The 20170-nt window shown below is 38.0% G+C and overlaps 1 protein-coding gene and 1 long non-coding RNA gene across 2 annotated transcripts; both read right to left on the bottom strand.

The window, feature by feature from the left end:
• Positions 1-1113: 1113 nt before the first annotated feature.
• Positions 1114-7447, bottom strand: LOC135619432 (uncharacterized). The gene is made up of 3 exons (XR_010489392.1): positions 5818-7447; positions 4317-4441; positions 1114-3665 (listed from the first exon to the last, which is right to left on the bottom strand). It is a non-coding gene; the product is annotated as an uncharacterized LOC135619432 (long non-coding RNA).
• A 1320-nt stretch (positions 7448-8767) lies between these two features.
• On the bottom strand, positions 8768-11628 carry LOC135619431 (transcription factor NIGT1-like). Its single transcript, XM_065121440.1, has 5 exons — positions 11374-11628; positions 11082-11305; positions 10676-10985; positions 10436-10512; positions 8768-9307 (listed from the first exon to the last, which is right to left on the bottom strand). Exons 1-5 carry the CDS (start codon positions 11492-11494, stop codon positions 8915-8917), a joined length of 1125 nt encoding a protein of 374 aa, XP_064977512.1. The 5' UTR covers positions 11495-11628; the 3' UTR covers positions 8768-8914.
• Positions 11629-20170: the final 8542 nt, after the last annotated feature.

The raw sequence follows: 20170 nt of genomic DNA, 5'->3' as shown, positions 1-20170 counted from the left end.
GAAAAAGTCATTTAATCTCTCTTGGGTATTAAACCAACTGAAAGAACCATACTCTGATACCAATTGTTAAGATCGTAAAAGCACTAAGAGGGGGAGGTGGGGAAGGTAGGGTGATTTAGTACTTTTAAAATTTTTGATTTAAAGGTTTCGATCGATGAAACCCGTATCAAAAATATGATTAACAAAAAGTGAAAGTAAGGATTGCTTAGTAAGTAAATCAGTATGTAATAGTAAATTAAAACAAAAGAAGAAATGCAAACTAATTTATAACGGTTTGGTCGTCTCGACCTATATCCACTCCCGATTCCTATTCCTTTGAGGCTACCGACTTTCACTACTAATCTTCTTTCAATAAGTGAAGATCAACTACCCTTGTTACAATGTTTTCTCCTTTTTACAAGTTTAGGAGAGAACCCTTATACCTCTCTTTTATAAATGACCTCTCACCTTCCTTAGAATAACTTCTAGACTCAAAAAGGAAGAGACTCAATACTTTTCAAAAGTTTACAATACTTTAAAATCATAAGCTTTTCATACTTTGCAAGCAAGCATGAGAGGGGTATTTATAGGCCCCAAATGGTTTCAGAAATTAAGCCAAAAATTTAAATCTCTGGGTTTTTGGGGTACTAGCAGTATCATCGCTTAACAGCCTAAGCACTAGTAGTACCACCACCTAACATAGTTTGGAAGACTATGTTCTAGCGATACCATCGCTTGACACTGGGTAGTACCACTACTGATCCTAGTGGTACCACCGTTGGGTTTTTTCGAAAAAGTATATTTCGTACTTTCCAACTCACAAGCAATTCCACCACTTGACCTGGCACCACTTGGCCCAACCTCAAGTCTGTCACGCCCCTCAAAAATATCGATAATATTAAAAAAATTTATCACAAACTAATCCAGGATCCAAACTAACATTTGAGGACACTAAAAAATATTCTATCAAATTTATATCTATAAAACATGTGTAGTTTATAATCATATATCACATCACTCGATAATTCATATTTATGGCAACCCAAGCCAACTTAACAAACATGAACAACATTTATAAATCCACAAGCTATGTAATTTATACAATCAGAACTCCAACCATTTACCAAAAGTTCATATCATCGTAAACTAGACTCAACATTCCGAAATTCCAAATAAGAGAAATCTTCTAACACTTTTACAAGGTATATCTATTTCGGTTCATCGACAATATTTCATTACATACAAAATATGCTTATATGACAATAACATAATAACCAACAAGACTTGCCCATAATTCTGAATAGCTCTCCACTGCCTCAGCCCAATTCAAAACATCTCAAAGAGTGACAACTTTTTTAGGATCGAGAGCACTAAGAGGGGGGGGTGAATTAGTGCAGCGGAAATCTTTCAACGATTTAAAAACGAAAGCTGCATTCGTCCAATAAAAACAATTTCGATGTAAAAGCCGATTCTAAGATTACTTAAGATTAAGCGCAGTTTACATCTAAGCACAGTTTACGTCTAAACTGAGTTTGCGTCTAAATACAGTTTGCGTCTAAACGCAGTTTTGCGTCTAAACATAGTTTTACGTCTAAACGTAGTTTTGCGTCTAAACTCAGTTTACGTCTAAACGCAGTTTTACGTCTAAACACAGTTTGCATCTAAAAGTAGTTTACGTCTAAAACACAGTTTTATGTCTAAACACAGTTTGCGCAGTTTGCGTCTAAACACAGTTTTGCGTCTAAACTCAATTTACGTCTAAACGCAGTTTTACGTCTAAACGTAGTTTGCGTCTAAACGCAGTTTTACGTCTAAACATAGTTTTACGTTTAAAAGAAGTTTATGTCTAAAATACAGTTTTATGTTTAAACATAATTTGTGCAGTTTACGTTTAAACGTAGTTTTACGTCTAAACGCAGTTTGCGTCTAAACGCAGTTTTACGTCTAAACGTAGTTTGCGTCTAAAATAGTTTCAAAGGGATCTAAACTTAGAAGCTAGTTCATAAAAAGCGCAGAAGACAGTTTTGCAGAATCAAAACACAAACGTAAGCTGATCGTACGAAAAACACAGATTTACGTCTGAATGCAGATTCGAAAAGATCAGCACTTAGAACTTGTTCGTAAAGGCGCAGAGAGGAGTAGTTATGTAGGAGGTTTGCAGTAATGATAAGGTACTCGAAATAAAAGCAAACTAGAGATTTAGAGTGGTTCGGTCAGTCTTGACCTACTCCACTTTTGGCTTCCTCCTCCGACGAGGTCACCGACGTCAACTAGCTGCCTTCCTTCAATGGGCGAAGGCCAACTGCCCTATTACAGTTTCACTCCTTTTGATGGGCTCAGGAGACAACCCTTACAGAACCTTTCTCTCCTCACTTTTACAATTCAGAAGCTTAAAGAACAGAAGGAGGAGACTTAAAGGCTTTACAACAATTTTGAGCTCTTAGAATCACAGAAAGAATCAAGATTTCGGTGTAGGTCTATGTTGTTTTTGTGCTGAATGGGTGGGGTATTTATAGGCCCCAACCTAGTTCAAATTTGGAGCTCAAAACGATCAAATCCCGGAATTCCGGGATCAGGCGGTTGCACCTCCTGACTGGAGAGGTTGCACCGCCTGGCAGAGCTTGGAGACTGAGCCCAGGCGGTTGCACCTCTCTGTCAGGGGCGGTTGCACCGCCTGAGTATGGCTCGGAGACTGAGCCCCAGGCGGTGCCACCTCCTGACTGAGGCGGTTGCACCTCTCCTGCCAGAGCTCAAAGACCGAGCCCAGGTGGTGCTACCTCTGTCAGGGGAGGTTGCACCGCCCAGTCTCGCTCGGAGACTGAGCCCAGGAGGTAGCAGGGAGACTGGGCGATGCAACCTCCTGGCTTGGGCGGTTGCACCTACTGATGCAATCAGGGTCCGAATGGTTAGCTCCATTCGGCCCAATTTCAGTTTTTCAGGGGCCCAATTGCCCCTGGATTAAGCTAATGGGATCACCTCCCATTTCCAACTTAATCAACGTGCTAACTACGATTAAATCTAAGACAATTTCTGCAGCTTTGCTTCGGTGCGTCAATCGCTTCTTCCGGCGAGTTTCCGGCGAACTTCCGTCGATCAACCGATGAACCATCGGTGATCCTCCTGCGGACTTTCGGCAAACTCCTGGACTTGCGACGATCCACTTGGCGAGTTCCGACGAGCTTCGCTTGGCAAGCTTCTGGACTTCTCGGATCTGTTCCCGCAGAACCTCCGACGACCGTCCGAACTTCCGTCGAACTCTCGAACTCCCAACATGATCATGAACTTGACTCCGGCGCAACTCCTGCTGCTTGTCTAACTTTCATCGTAGTTAATCCTGCACACTTAAAACAAAACTTCGATCGAGACAATTAATCCTAAGCAATTTAACCCAGTTGTCCGGCATGTCATTGGTCCCTCGACGCTTCGTCCGATTCTTCGGCGCATCGTCCGATTCTTCGGCGCATCGTCCTCTCCTGCAGCCTATTGCCCAATCGGCCAGTTGACTCCGCAACTCCGATATCCTTGGCACAATACTCGCTCTTCTTGGCCCGATGCCCGAGTCCACGACCCGAAGCCTTCTGTCGATACGTCGACCGATCCACCGGCCCGATGTCCAATCTTCTGACATGTTCCTTCGGCACAACATGATTTTCCTGCTTTAATTGTCTCATCCTGATCGAAGCATCCTGCATCACTCAAAACGCAGATTAAATCATAAACATATATCAAGTAGTTTCATCATCAAAATACGAGATTCAACAAACTTGACTTGAAAGATTTATATAACAACGGAGTGAGCTAAAAATATCTCAGCAAGTGACAAAGCATATTCGGAACAAAAGAAACGGTTTCAAACACGATATCATAATGTAAGGCAAAATACAAGAATTCTCAAGGATCCCATCTCATTAGATACAAAATCATATGTGTCATGTCATTCAAAACCTATTTGGTTTATAACAGATGGAGCATAGAGTAATTGGAGCATATCAATAGCATACGAGATGTTTCGGAGCATATCAATGGCCAATAGGACATTTCAGAACATATCAGTTCATAGCAAATGGAGCACAGAGTAATTGGAGCATATCAATAGCGTATGAAATGTTCCGGAGCATATCAACGACATATGAAACATTTAGGAGCATAACAATAGCAAACGAAACATTTCGGAGTATATCAAAGGCGTATTAAATGTTTCGGAGCGTATTAATGACAAATGAAATATTTTGGAACTTATCAATGGTATGTAAAGAATTTTGAAGTATATCAATGGCATAGGAAATATTTTGGAGCATATCAATACAAAATATGAAATAGAAGCTCAGACGTCGTACCCTAGCATAGTGCATATGAGGTTTAACTCAGTGGTGGCTCCACGTCGTGATGAGTTCTCGACTCCATCCATGGGTAGCCCTTTCCTACTCGAGCCCTCTCACCCTGCCCAAGTGCTAGGTCGGGTCTGAATTTCATATCAAACAGATAGATGGTGAAGTGCGATTCCAAACATAATATGGTTCATCTATTTCTGAATGACCACCAAACATAATCTAGAGCATCGCGAGCTCTAAGCACATACCCTTTACCATTTCTGGCAAAGGTCCAAATAATCCCACAAACACTAGAGTACAAAAGATATTGTGAACAATAAATTTGGACATATCGGAAGCACATGCGGAACAATGAAATGTACATGTGCCTTTATGAGTCAATACGATGCAAACATAATCATTCACAAATGTATTCAGATTTGAAAGGAAATGAAAGCAAGAGCATACGAGGATTCCAAGCAATCACATATAGCTCAATTCAAATAAGAAGGTTAGATGAAATCAATTTCCAAAGGAATGAAACCAGAATATGCGAAATCGACCAAAGCTCGATTTATGGCAGAATTCAAGAGGCACATTGAACAAATGATTCAAACTATCAATCATGCTCCAATTTACTCAGAAATATATCATTAGATTATACTTTCAGATAAGACAAGCTTCATATGAATTGAACTGTCCAATAGAGAGAGTTATAAATAATTTGGTAAACAAGGGTCGGAGAACAAAATCTCTATTTGGCATAATTCATAAGGTCAGATTCAATAGATAACTGGGTAGGTGTTTGGAATCCAATTCCTTCAATCTATATATCAAAAGAAAGATCTACGAGTCTAGTTTCTAATGAAATCAGTTTTGAACAAATCGGAGTTTCCAACATCGACTTATAGGCAGCTCGGTATCAAAAGGTCAGAAATTATAATCCCTATTTAGCAGAATCTGTAGGCTCATTTGAAACAGAAGTTTAGGCAGGCAAACTTACTCTGAATTCTTGAATTAAGCTATCAAAAGAAAGGATTATGAGTATATATTCTGATCAAATAAGCTTTGTCCAAATCAGAGGTCAATACATGAAGTTATAACCATAAAAAGGTAGAAAGGTCAGAATCTCGGAAGTTGCACATATTCGAATAGTTACGTCTAAACAGGAGATATATCAAATGCAAGGTTAGAACAATTCAAAATTCTTCATATTCAAAGCAAATGTAGAGGTAAAATTATAGTAAGGAAAGATCAGGATACTCGCAATAGGAAAGATTAGAAAGCTTGCAATAGGAAGGATCGAAACACTTGCAATAGAAAAGATAACACTTGCAATAGAAAGGATCGAAACATTTGCAATAAAAAGGATCGGAACACTTACAATAGAACGGATCGAAACACTTGCAATAGAAAGGATTAGAACACTTGTAATAAAAAGGATTGAAACATTTGCAATAGAAAGGATCGAAACACTTACAATAGAAAGGACTGAAACACTTGCAATAGAAAGGACCGAAACACTTGCCTTTCAAAGATTTTGATCTGAAGATCCAAAGAAGGTGTCAGCCCAAATCCTTCTACTTTTCCTCCATGTCCTCTCCCTGTTTCGTTTTCTACATGTCTTCTCTTTTTTCTCCACAACTACAACTCATGCAGAACATAGAGACATAGTCACCTGCTCTCTCTTACTCTCATTCCTTCGTTTTCTTTTTCAAACGCAACTGTCGCAGCCATTGCCATTGCCACTGCCACTACCACAGTCATAGCCACGACCGCAGCTACTTTCACAACCGCAGCCCCTTCCCCTACACTACTTCCTTCCTCCCTTCTCTCGTTCCTACTTTTTCTTTTCTAAACACAGTTGCCGTAGACGCAGCCGCCACCACCGCAGTCGCAATCACGGCCACAGACCCCTTTTTTTTCTTTTCCTTTCTTTCTCTTTCCCAAAAGCAACTACTGCAGCCACCACCGTTGCCACAACTACCGCAACCGCAGTCGCAGCCACCACACTCGCAGCTTCTGCTTCCTCCCCTACTCTGTTTCCTCTCCTTCTCTTCCAGCTGCAATTGCCACTGCCACAGCTGCCTCCCCTTCTTCTCTTCCTCTCTTCTTCCCTTTTCCTTTCTCTTATTCTTCCTTTCCTTCTTTCCTAGCTGCACTGCTGCAGTCGCAGCCTCAGCCACGGCTGCAGCCTCTTCTTCCTCCCCTGCTCATCTTCCTCTCCTTCTTCTCTTCCAACTACAGCTGCCATCGCCGCAGCCGCAGCCCCTTCTTTCCCTTCGCTTCTTCCTCTCCTTCCCTTCTTCCTTCCTCTTCCTCTTTCCCTGCCACAGCTGTAGCTGCCACAGCCGCAGCCGCAGCTACTTCTTTCCCTTCTCCTCTTCCTTCTCCTTCCTTTCTTCTTCTTCTCCTTCCTCCCCTTCTTCTCCCCGACGAACAGCACCTCCTCTCCTATGTTTCCTCCTGCAGGAAACAGAGGTGTCACCTCTTCACCCGCTTCTACTTCTTATCTTCCTCTTCTTCTTCTTCTCCTCTTCTTCCCTTCTCCTACCCAACACTCCACACCTTCTCACTGCAGCCCATGCCGCAGCCATCCTTCTTGTTTTTTCTTTTTCTCTTCTTCTTTTTCTTCTTCTTCTTCTTCTCATCCCCAACGCCCAACACCTCGTCTCCTCTGTTTATGCCTGCAGGAAGCAGAGGTGCTGCAGCCCTAGCTGCTGCCACCTCTCGCTCCTCTCCCACTTCCCTCTCTTTTTCTTCTTCTTGTATTCTTCTCTTCTCCCTCTTCTTCCTCCTCTCTTCTTTTCCCTTTTCTTCTTCTTTTCTTCTTCTCCTCTTCTTCCTTTCTCCTCCCCAACGCCCCACAGCTCCTCGCTGCAGCCCTTGCCGCAACCACCTCTTCTTCTTCTTCTTCTTCTTCTTCTTCTTCTTCTCTTCCTCTGCTTCTCTTCTTCTTCTCTTCTTCCCTTCTCCTCCCCGACGCCCCACACATGAACTCCTCTGTTTCCTCCTACACGAAATAGAGGTGCTGCAGCCCTAGCTGCTGCAGCTATCTCTCTTTCCTCTCCCTCTTCCCTCTCTTCTTCTTTTCTTCTCTTCTCCTTCTTCTTCCTCTCTTCTTTTCCCTCTTCTTCTCTTCTCTCTCTACTTCTCTTCTTCTGGAAGAAACATAAAGAGCATGGGGGCGGTGGGATAAAACCGAAATTTTCAGTTTTCTTTTTTTTTTTGTAACTTAACAGTTTAGTTCTTGAAATTTCTATATTTACATATAGGTCCTCCGATTTATAAATAAATCTTTATTAATAATTTTTAAAAGTGAGGGATATTACAAAGTCATAGAATTTGCCATCTAATAAACTCAATTTAATTTTGATTTAGGCCACATGGGCTCCTAATTAAGTTGATATTGTTACACTCAAAACTAACTCAATTAGACACTTAAATTAGTTCGATCAAGACTCAACAACTACAAATCATGAAGCTTACATTGTCCAGCATGTCATTAGTTCATCTGGCACTTCATCCGAACTTTCAATGTATCATCCTTTCCTTCAGCATATTACCCAATCCAACGGTATGTTGACCTCTAGTAACATCCGATCTTGACGCAATGCTCGATCTTTCCGGCCTAATATCCAATTTCTAACATGATACTCTTTGGCTCAACGTCTGATTCTCTTGCTTCAATTGATTTATCTTTTTATGATCGAAATTTATCATACATCACTTTTCTCAATGGCTCATTAGTTTATAAACTCATCAATTGATTTCATCATTAAAATCCGAGATTCAACATAATATACCATGTGATTTTTTAAATAATTATTTCATAATCAATCTACTAACTAAGTTGGGATATTACAATTTTGTTCTTTATTGTTGTTGTTCTTTGAACCAATCCAACAACCAAAAATTTTCCGTAAATTGTAATTTTACGATCCTTTCCACCGAGTCTGAATGGGATCTAAGAAGTTTTGTATTCTAATTATTCTCGATCCATCGCGCAAGATAAATGATAATACTATAGAATTTGTGAAAAGGGAAAAAAACGTAGATACCTAAGAGAACAATACAAAATTCAATAATAATATAAGATTGATGTGATTCAATATTTATTATCTGTGAGAGGAAAAACATAAAGTATAGTTCCTACCATTTAATCCAAATTCAAAACCAAATCTTTTCTATATGCTCTCACAAAAATTCCAAATAAACTTTTTTCTTCTTTTTAAATTTATAAAAAAATGATATGAACAAAATATTTTTGTATATTCCCTCCCATCAAAAGCTAAAGGCACATTACATATTCATATAACAATCAAATTCTAAATTTCAATATTTTTTATAATTTTTTCATAATAAAATTCCTTATATTTCATAAATCAGAAAATGTTTGATAACCAAATAATTGAACATGATGACATCGGATTTATAGATAAGAACAGTGGAATTCAGAAGAATAAATGAGCACAATGTTGGCAAAGCTCAGGATAATTGCATGAACTCAATATGGTCACTTACAACTCACCGGCGATACTAAATCTTGATCATGTGTACAACTGTCGTAAAGCTCTCCTTACAAAGAGACCGAGACAAAGGATGCAGTCAAAATCGTGGTGAAGTCAGAAGAGAGGCGAGGCTGTGGTGGTTTGAGAAGTTGCAGAGGTCGTAGGGGACGCAGAGTTGGTGGCATCGCCATCATCCCGCATGCTGTTGTCATCTTCACCGCCGGATCTGTCTTCTGTGTCCGAAGGCCTCGCGATGGATCTTTGCGACTGCTGATGAAGCTGCTGGTTTCGAAGCTTCGAGTCCGATGGAACCGATGCTAATGGGGCGTAGATGCTATCCGGAGGAGCATAAGCACCATTCCCAGGTGATGCTGCTGCGTAATCTGGCGGCGAAACCAGAATTCCGCCGACCAACACAAACTGGGTGGCCGGGGGGCTGCTGCTGCTGCTGCTGCTGCTGCTGCTCTGTACCGTTGGGGTCGGCCGTCGGGTGTGCAGCCGATATTTCTGAACAAAGATCAAATATGTCAATACGTCGAACAGATATTGGCATCGAAAACATGTCAGTATGACACAATAATTGTCCTGTTCACTGAATCAAATGCCAATAGTCCCAACGCAAAGCATGGTTTAGAGGAAGATTAACCAGAGAAGATATTAAGATAGCTACAATGGAATTTAACCTAAACCATACATGCGGATAGATACGTTAATGATTTATAAATACATGAGGATATCTGAAGCTAGTATCATAGAGAGACAGAATTTGATTTTTCTCTAAATATCTCATTCTACCTGTAGGTTTTGATGAGAAATATTTTGGGTGCCTCTTTGTTTCTGGGGTTTCTCTAGATATTTTTCTGTAGGTTTTGATGTGGAATATTTTGGGTGCCTCTTTCTTTCTAGGGTTTCTCTAGATAGAGCTCTAAAGGAGGATCGAAAAGATATAATTATTCGAGTTTTATATAAGAGGGTATATAAGAGAATTATAATTGAGTGAGGATCATTTAAGAGTCTTTTAATTGATCTTATACGATGAAAATTTTGGTTCTATTTTTAAATGTAGGGTGCCCATTGTATCTCTTTTTTTCTTAAAATCTTGGTTTCGAGTGTTTTTCCCCTCAAGGGTGCCCATTGTGTCTATAAGAATGTCTAGGCATTAAGTTTGGAGGGTGGTTTGGTTCATCACGGGCTCCACCAAGATTTTGACCACAACGCTGCTTACATTGTGGTCCATGCAGCATATCTGGAATCCCGGGTTTGGATACTAATCTATTAACCTAAATTGGCCACTGGAAGAAAGATGGGTTCTCCATCTTAGAAAATTAAGCAGGGTAGAGAAGTGGAAGTCGATGGAACGAACACATTAGTAATTCTAGGCATATAATTCTACCAGGGTGCAGAGACCGAGTAGCAGAGAGATTCTGCTAGCCAAAACAAAGGGCATCAAAAGGACCTTGGAGAGTTCATGAGGAGAAGATAGTGAATCGGTGGGAAGGAATCGGATTCTTTGCGGGTACAACACGATACTGCTGCATCCAAACCAGGGCCGCAGTGCATTCCACTTTTTCGGGTTTGTTTGTAGCTCACGCAATCAACAAGGAGAAGGAAATGGTAAAGGTTCTTGTAACTGACCTGCAGATGGCTCTTGACCTCGTCGTTGGTGAGCCCGTCCACCTTCATCAGCTCCCTGATCTGCTTCGGAGTTGCAACTGCGATCAACAAGATCCAATTTTTAGAAACGCATCTTGGTCGGTAAAAGGAGCAAATTTGAGATGAGCATGAGCCGAATTCTGTCTTGTGAGATGCTCAAGGCAGCAGAGACTAGTGATGGCGACGACGCTATTAATGGTGTTGTGTGTGTTTGGGGCTTACCGTGGGAGCCACCGAGCTGCTGAAGGGCGTGCAGGAACCGGCGGTGGAGCTCCGGCGACCAACAGCGTCTCGCCTTGCGATGGAGCTGGGACTGCCCTTCCTTCTCCTTGTCTCGTCCGCCGCTGCGGCTGCCATCAACGTCAGCACATCCTCCACCTCCACCCTTCCCATCACCACCACCGGCAGTGGAGCTCGCGGGTGGTGCTACTGCCACGACCGCTGGTGGCGCGACATGCTTTTCCCTGTCGAATGGCTGGAATGCGCCGCCGATCTTCTTCAAGCTCACCGCTATCGGCTTCTTCGGTGGCTCCTATCACCCACCACCACCAACAAGATCAGAACCCATCGACATGAAATCAACAAAAGGGCGAAAGAAAAGAAACCACTACAAAATTCGTCCTCTCACCACTTTAAGGTCTGTGTCCGGCTCCTGATTCCAGAGCTGGACGGATCTAAGCCACTCCGGCTTCCTATCCCACCCGATCGCCGCGGCGCTCTTCCTAGTCTCACCCTTCTCCTCCTCCGACAACGTCGAAGTGGGACTCGGCTTCAGAGGGATGAACTCTTCCAAGACCGGCCCTTCATACACCCCCTCTTCCTCACCCGCACGATGTCTCACGCTCTCGATCGCTGCAGCACCGTCAACTATTCCATGAGTGACACCATCAAAAGCAGCAAACAGAAAAGTAGATCGATACCCTGCGTAACGAGTTGAAGGCAAAGAGGCAGCTCTCTCTGGAAGACCTCGATCTTCTTGCGCTCCTCTTTGAGCGCTCGGATGTAGTCATGGTACCTCCGCGCTCGCCCCAGCAGGTCCATCGATGTGCTTTGGTTGAGATCTCGATGGAGAGGATGCAATCAGGGTCGGGGCGTCGCGTAGAGAGATCCGACTCGGTCTGATGAGGCGGGGAGGGATTGGAGGGTGGAAGGTGGGGGATGGGGAAAGAGCGGAGGGGGGGTTTGAATCTTAACGCCGTGGGATTCCACGGAGCGCGTAAGCCAACGGGTGGATGTCGCTGAAGGAGCAAACGAATGGCTGGGATGCGTTTGGGGCGAAGGAATATTCTTGTCGCCGCGTACGGGTCGGCGAGATTCTGGAGAGTTCCGCTGCGTCCCGAAGTTTTGGTGGGGGCTATCAGGGCGCACGTGACTGGGGGGGCGGGGAATGGCCCTCGCCGAAACCAAGGGGCGCTTCCTAAGTGCCGGTTGAGGGCGGGTTGGGTCGGCTTCGGATGCCGCCGCGGGGTTTTGGAGCGACCGGATAGGGATGTGGGAATTGATTGGGGGGTGGCGTAGGTTGAAGAATTGTGTGATGGAGATTCCGGAAGAATATTCTTTTGAGTGGGCGTTAGATACCTTGGACAGTTGTACTAATTGTAAATGCTGTCCTCTCGTCAATACATTCTTTGTGCTGACGAGGCATGAAACGTTTGGTAATATTAAAAAATTATATATATTAACTTTTATTTAGGAAGAGAAGAAACTTCAATATGTCTTTTCTTTAGTTATATTTGAAAAGGGTATAATCGTCCATTTAAGATTTAACACATGGATTAAAAATATATAGCAAATTTTCTTTATGAATTTTTAAAAATTATTTCGCTTCTAAAATCTCATATTAATAAGGAAAAAATTATTATTTTACAACTTTGACACGTGCACACTGAAACGATAAGATTTGTTATGTCATATATGTGCTATCTCAATAAAAATAACAAAATTATTTTTCAATAAAAACCAATGATCAGGAATATCAATTATAATTTTTTTTCTCTCTTCTCTCTCGTCACTCCTTACTGGTGATCTGAAAAAATCTGATATTAAACTTTTTATGTAAGAGCTAGATTTTGACCCTCAACAATAACCTCAGTAGTTTGGGAACAACTCTCTACAGCAAGGGGGAGCTTGGTAAATTGAGAATTCTAACTCGATAACTCAGTTTCTTCGATCTTGGTAACTTGATAGCTCGATACTAACTTGATGCCTCGACACGTCGGATGAGAATTGACAGGTATCAATTTTAGTCTCGGACCAGTTGAGTTTTTCCTAAAATGAACAATGAACTTTGAAGATAACATAGATTAAGAAATATTTTAATATCAACAACGTAAAGGTTGGAATTATCACAACCGGCTGCAATAACACTCATTGATAATGACGCAAGTCAAATTGAATATTGGATCATTTAGGATGAGCTTTAATAGTGTAAATGATATCGAATATTCGATCTGATCCAGTAAAACTTATCAACATCCTTATTAATGTTAGTGATATTATTCCCTGACACATGAAGAACATTATTTCTGATTGTTTACATTTGGCTAACATTGTAAATGTTGTTACTTTCTCCTATGTTCCTCCACACATACCTCACACGTTAGCTACCTTACTTGTCGATCAGGGAATATTATTTAAAATTGACAATATTATGAGATTAAGAACATTTAAATGTGAAGAACCATAATTCTAATAACAACGAAAGCGAAATGATGTTTTAATTATTTGAATTTTTAAATATAATAAAAAATTTTATGGATCATAATATATGAACCACTAGTGCGTTCAAATCAGTTTGAATCGTATTAAATTAAATCGAACTCAATCTATTTTTTATTTTGTTTGATTAAAATAAAATAATTCAAACTAGAACCTATTCGAATCTACATAATGGAACTAGTTTAAAAATGATTAATTCGATTCGGTTAATTAGTTAATCAATTTATAATTTTAAATAAATTAATTTAATTTAATTAAATCGAATCAAAATCTTAATCTAATTAGATGATATAATAATATTTATTAAATTGAGCTAATATTATTTGATTAATCGGTTCCCACCGATTAAAGGCTTAGGACAGTAAACTTAATTGAATTAATATATTTTAAATTAAAATTATTATCAATTTGATTCCAACTGATTAATCGAAATAAAATCATTTATAGTCTTTAAAATTGAACCATTTATGAATTGATTCGGACTAAACTAAATTCAAACTGGTTCGATTTAGATTTAGTTTTGATTAAATTTAGATTTTTGATTTAATTTGAATATTAGGGAAAATTATAGGAATACCAAAATGTCAATTGTCTTAAGCGGATGTGATGATAGCACATCTATGCTCCTTATGCCACCAAGTTTTCATGAAAAATGCTCTTTGCTCATTAATTTAGGGTGGATTTAGTTAGAAGAATGGTTTCAATTATGTGGCACAAAGGCATATATCTTAAATGCATTAGAATAATGATAAAGGAATTATAATAAAGCTGATCAAAATAGCTAATAAAAAAATAAAGGATTTTAGGTTAGGTTAGAAGAAAACTGAAAGTGAATCATTATTTTAAGATGAATTATAAACCTTTCGTGAAGATATATATGGGAAAACTACGTCAAGAGACAATTGATGTTGTTTCATACGAGCACGATGGTGGAGAACATAGACGACCATCTACCACCAGCAAAATCAAGTAAAAAAAACAACAAAATAGATGAGAGTAAAGCTACAGAGATTATAGCATTAGAAGCATTCTGGAGGGAAAAATCACCATTATTATTGTTGGAGGGAAGGTATTAATAGCCCCAACACTAGAATTGCTCTTGGAGTGTGACAGAAGATTGTTTTCACATCATGGGCAAAAAACACACAAATATTATAACATCCCAACAACAACCAAATGATATGAAATCAATAGAGGAGAGAGGCAAAACAATGAAAAACAAGCATTCAAGTAATACATTATTGAGTTTTTTTTTCAAGAAAATGCGCTACACTTTTGATAATATAAAAAATTTATGATAATTTTTTATTATTGTATACTTGCACAAGCAAAAGTCGAATGGTATATTCTTAAGATGGAATGGTTGCGTTGAAAGTCAACCAACGGATAGATCAAATCTTAGATTAGGGCCAAAAGACTAAAATATCTTGAAGACTTGATCCAACGATCTTAAATCATTTTGACAGTATAACACTAATTCAGTTTGATGTAAGGTTTCATGTAAATAAATCATTCAATGCCATCACAATTCCAAAAGAATCCCCAATCTCTCACAATTTTGGAATGACGAGATTCACTCATACTAATAAATGTTAATATATATCACATCGAATATTAATTCAACCAAAAAAACTTAAGTTCTTTTATGATCAGAATATATATATATATATATATATATATATATATATATATATATATATATATATATATATATATATTCTCAATATTATCCACTAATTGATGTACAAGTGTACTATCTTCCCTTTATTTGCAAGGTTCAAACTTTTTTAGAGTTCTTATTTTTTTTCCAATGCTATGAGATGGTTCACTCATCCACATCTATTTGTTATAGTGTGACTCATCTTCATTTAATCAAATCTAGCCTGATTGACTCAGTTTTGTTTTAAATTTTTTTACTTATTCAATTTAAATTTTATTTACCTACTCTAATAATATGTAATAAATTTTGTAAAAATAAGTCTGAACTAACATATATCAAATCATACATCAATTCAATCCAAAATTTAAGTTTCTAGATTATGAGTCAAACCTAGTATTTGTAATATAACTCTTTCAAAAATGAGATAATCTTCTTAGCCCATCTCTTTTTATGTCACACATGTGAATATTTTTAATAATTAAAGAAAGAATTATTTTGAGTTATGAGACAAAGTATGTTGAGTATATTACCATTAGTGTGAGTTTAAATTTTTTGATCCAATGGTTAAAACACATCAAATATCGAATTAGAATAGAAAACCTATATGGAATTTGATGATTACAAGCCACATTTATTTGCCTCAACTTGTGTTTCCCTAATGACCACTACGTAAAATCCCCAACTCCAAAATGACTCTCCGTTGGTCCATTCTTGTATGCATTAGGTGTTCGTAGTAGAAAAGGTGTCCTTGGTGACAAGTGACACGTCACATTCCTTTGTATCTATTGGGACAAGGTTACTGTCAGATGATAACATAATATTGTCCATTTGTCATCAGTAGCGTCTTGCACATTTGTATTATTGCTTGGAATACAACCCAATCAAAAAGTAGGCCACCATCTCCTAAGTTCTGTTGTCTTTTAACGCCGATCAACAGTTTGGGACAGTAAAAAGGTTCCGAGTTACTGCTGTCTCGATCCTTTATTTATTTACTTTTCATATGTTAGTGACAATAATGGTTTTAATCAATCCCTTAGAGCGAACTTAGTTGAATTTTTTTTAAAAAAAGTTTGGACTGGATTCGAAAGGGTTTTTGGCTAAAAATTGAGATTAGGAATGTTTAAATGGGTTGGAACAAAATCGTTACGGGTCAAATTGAACTGAATTATTTTATGGTTTAATTCAATTAAAATAAAATAGGTTTGAATCAAAACTGGATTGGATAAGTTCAAAATTGATTTATCAAGTTCGATTAATCGATTTATAATTTTAAATATTTTTTTTAAAATATATTTTAAATGAACTAATTCAGTTCAATTCAATTGAATTAGAATCTTGGTTCACTAGAACTGACATGATAAGATTTGTAAATTTGGATCCACATCATTAATGAAATTATGATATTAAAATTGGATCAAATTGGATTGATTTGATCGATTATAGGCTTAAGACAACTAACTCAATTGAATTGATATTTTTAAAATTAAAATCGATTTGATTTAGTTTGAACTAGTTAATCAAATCATAGAATGCTCTCAAATCAAAAATATTCATAATATTTTAAACCAAACTATTAATGAATCGATTTTAGACCCAATTAGTTCTAGACCATTAGATTTTTTTGTTTGGTTTGAATACCCCATAATTAAAATATATCAATAAGATGTCTTTCATGCTCAAATTAGAATATATTTAAGGTGATATAATTATGTCAAGAAGTTGTCACGGGCTAAAAGAATATATATATATATACATATACATATATACATATACATATATACATATATATACATATACATATATACATATATATACATATATATATATACATATATATATATATATATATATTCTTTCTTGACAATTTTCCAAGAATGTTGAACGTTATCAAAGTAGTTTGAACTGAGCATTAATATCGGTGTCATATGCAAATTATATATTCCATTGTATGGGATTGAATATATATCCGATTTCGTGTCACATTAATATTAATGTGACATTCAATTTTTTACTTTAGACAAATCATAGTCGATTGGAATTGAATAAATGATTCAGTAGTTCAAACTAGATTTTGACGGTTCTATTACGGTTAGATTTGGAACAAATGGTTTCAATTCGATTTCGATTTGATAAAAAAATAAAAAAAATTATTGATAAAATATTCCTCTAAATGATAAATTTATCCATTTTAATAGCCTAATAAACGATAAATTGAAGGGCGTTTTAGAAAAACTTTCAAATTTGGCCGCATTGTGCCATCAGCCCCACCTTTTCTCGATGGGCCAAATCTTTCCAAGCGAAGGGCCATGGGTGACTTGTCCTAATCTCGCTCTTGCCTTGCTACTCTCATTGTATTACATTGTAGCTCCTTTTATGCCCCCACGATATCTTATGGTTTTGAGCTAGTGCCTTTAGAATATGTTATAGATGATTTTGGATTACCGGAGCTATAGACCAACTCAGGTCTAATCTGATTTTTTTTAATTAGTCATTAAGATATTTATTGCATTGGTTATTGGATTCATACAAAACTAATTCAGGGATAATCTTGATAATATCCCTCCAATATCTAAGTTAGTACACAAGTCGAACGAGTCAGACTAGTTGTACAAATTAAGTATTATTTTATTATCTCAAGTGTTCTTATGTGACTCCCCTTTTATAATAGATATCTGGTAATAACGTTCGTAATCTATTAATAGAAATCGATCATAGCCATATTTAATGACCCTAGATGATTATGTTTATTTGCTAGGTCAATTGAAACTATCCTGGATTTATTTACTAGATAAGTATTAACCAAAGACTTTCACACGGTATCATAAATCCAGGTGGTTGAGCTATAAGAAGGTATCATAAATGCATATTTGTTAGCTGTTTAGGATGTTGTCATATCGGACATGTCACATTTACTTTAACATATGCCCCATACTTCTCAAACAGATGAGCATCAAAAAGTTGGGGCCGGAAGTATTGCTCTTTTATGACCCTTTGATGATATAAGTAGGGAACGTTAAAGTATTTGATCCAAATTCCCTACAAAGTTAGCATGAGTATATTGAATCTTGGATTTTGATGATAAAATCAATTAATTAATTTATGAACTAATATGCTTTTAAGATAAGTGAGGCAAAAAATACTTCGATCGCGGACTCGAGCTGTCAAAGGGTAAATTATCAAAGTAGGAGAATCATATATTGTGTAAAAAAAATATCATATTAGAAATTGGACATCTAATCGAAGGATTAGTCGATGGGCTGAAGATTGGACTTTGTGCTATAAGTTCGGGTATCATGCCGGAAGGATTAGGTATTGCGCCAAAAGATCAAATGCTGTGGGTAAGTTGACATACTAATAGATCAAGTGATATGCTGAAGCAAAAGACGATGTGTCCGAGGTTTGGATAAAGTGCCAGAAGATTGGAAGGGTGAAGGGTGAATTTGTGCTTACGAAAAATTACGTGCTTACAAAAAATTACGTCGGTTTGAAACTTCATATGATGAAAAATGATATCGAAAATATGTTAACTTGAAAACACGTTCGTAAGCGTAGTGAAAGTAAGAAATAAGTTTGCAATAAAAATAAAAATCTCAAAGTAAATACAAACCAGATTTATAGTGGTTCAGTTGTCGTGACCTACATCCACTCTCGATTCCTCTTCACTCAAAACCACCGGCTTCCACTATGATCTTTCTTCAATGGGCAAAGATCAATTACCCTTTTACACTCTTTCTTCTTTTGATAGGCTCGGGAGAGAACCTTTATAACCTCTCTTTCTTAGACCTCACTTCTCCATTTTGACGAACTTCTAAATATTAGGAAGAAGTGATCCTTCACTTTAAGAGAGATTATAATATTTTTTTTCAAGAATATTTTTTCTCTTTCTACTTAATTCATGCTCTACAAAGTAGAAATATCTAGGGTATTTATAGACCCCAAATGACTTAAAAAATGGAGCCAAAAAAGGTCTCATCCCGGTTTTCCTAGGTCCTGACGGTACCACCGCCTATACTGGGCGGTACTACCTCTTGCAGTATTGATACTAGGTGGTACCACTGCCCAGTTTGGTGGTACTATCGCTGACACAGTCTCGGAGATTATGTCTTAGAAATTGAGCATTTATTGAAGCAAAGTATGAAAAATTTTCATAAGAATAGACAGAAAATTTTCATAAGAATAGACATAGTTTTGTTTGATTGAGTCTCCTATTGGACCTTGATTAATGATTATTAAAATCAGAGGAATCGAACCGTGAGTGTTTGAAGTGATCGAAGTAAGGGCCCAAAAGTTTAAGCGATTCATGTCTTCAAGGTTTGATTGAGATAGTTCTACAAGATTTCCTTTAGATGGTTGACGCTCCTTCTAATGCCAATTTATTAGAGATGATTTTGGATTGCTGGAGCTGAAGGCCAACTTCGGTCCAACGTGGTTTTTTTTAAAGTTGGTCTTTGAGAAATTCGTCGTACTGATAGTTAAGTTACTACAAAACTAAGACGAGGGGTAATATCGATAATACCTCTTTGATTCTTAATTTTGTACTTAAGTGAGATGAGTTGAACTAATCGAATAAATTGAGTATTATTATATTATCTCCACTTTTATAATGGATGCTTGGTAGAAATATTACAGAGTCTATTTGATATGTATCGATTATAATCATTTTTAATGATACTAAATAATTATACTTATTTGTTAAGTCAATTAGAATGATCTTGGATGAGTATAAAATCATTTACTAACTTTATCCATTAGATAAGTATTGATCAAATATTTTCGCATGTGATCAAGTAATTGAACCCTAATAAGATATCCCAAATGTATATATTTCAATAGGACGCTCATATATCATACATACCTCGTTGCCATCCACTTTTTATCGTCCTGCTTAATCTAAAACGTACTATTGCATATCCATGATGTTTTCATATTCGTGTTTGCAGTTCACAGTGAATAGCCGTGATCTGTGTGTACAAGTTGTCCTTTTCGTGGCTTACATTCACTCCTTCCGATCAGTATCCTAATGCTCGACCGGATTGACTCGCATGTGATAGGAAAGGACTCGAACCGAACCCATCGGAAACGAATGGAATTATGAGTTGGAGATGCGTCAAAGCCAACCACTTTAATTAGCCATCAATCACGCCGCATCTTCAGCTGATCCCTGCCGTCCACGTGTTAAGCTCGCACGTCCCTCGGTCGTCCGCTGGGCCAATTTCTAGTTAATCCGCTTACCGCGCTCTCTGCCGCGGAGACGCGCACTTGTAGTGGGGCGCATTGCTCGACAAGAGATGTCTCGTCTGTTGGGTGCTGCTTTTCCCACCATCATCATGTGGTAACAC

The sequence above is a fragment of the Musa acuminata genome, chromosome BXJ2-8 (assembly GCF_036884655.1).
Source record: "Musa acuminata AAA Group cultivar baxijiao chromosome BXJ2-8, Cavendish_Baxijiao_AAA, whole genome shotgun sequence".
Lineage (NCBI taxonomy): Eukaryota > Viridiplantae > Streptophyta > Magnoliopsida > Zingiberales > Musaceae > Musa > Musa acuminata.
Note: the sequence above shows the minus strand (reverse complement) of the source record. Positions and strands in the feature narration are given on the sequence as shown.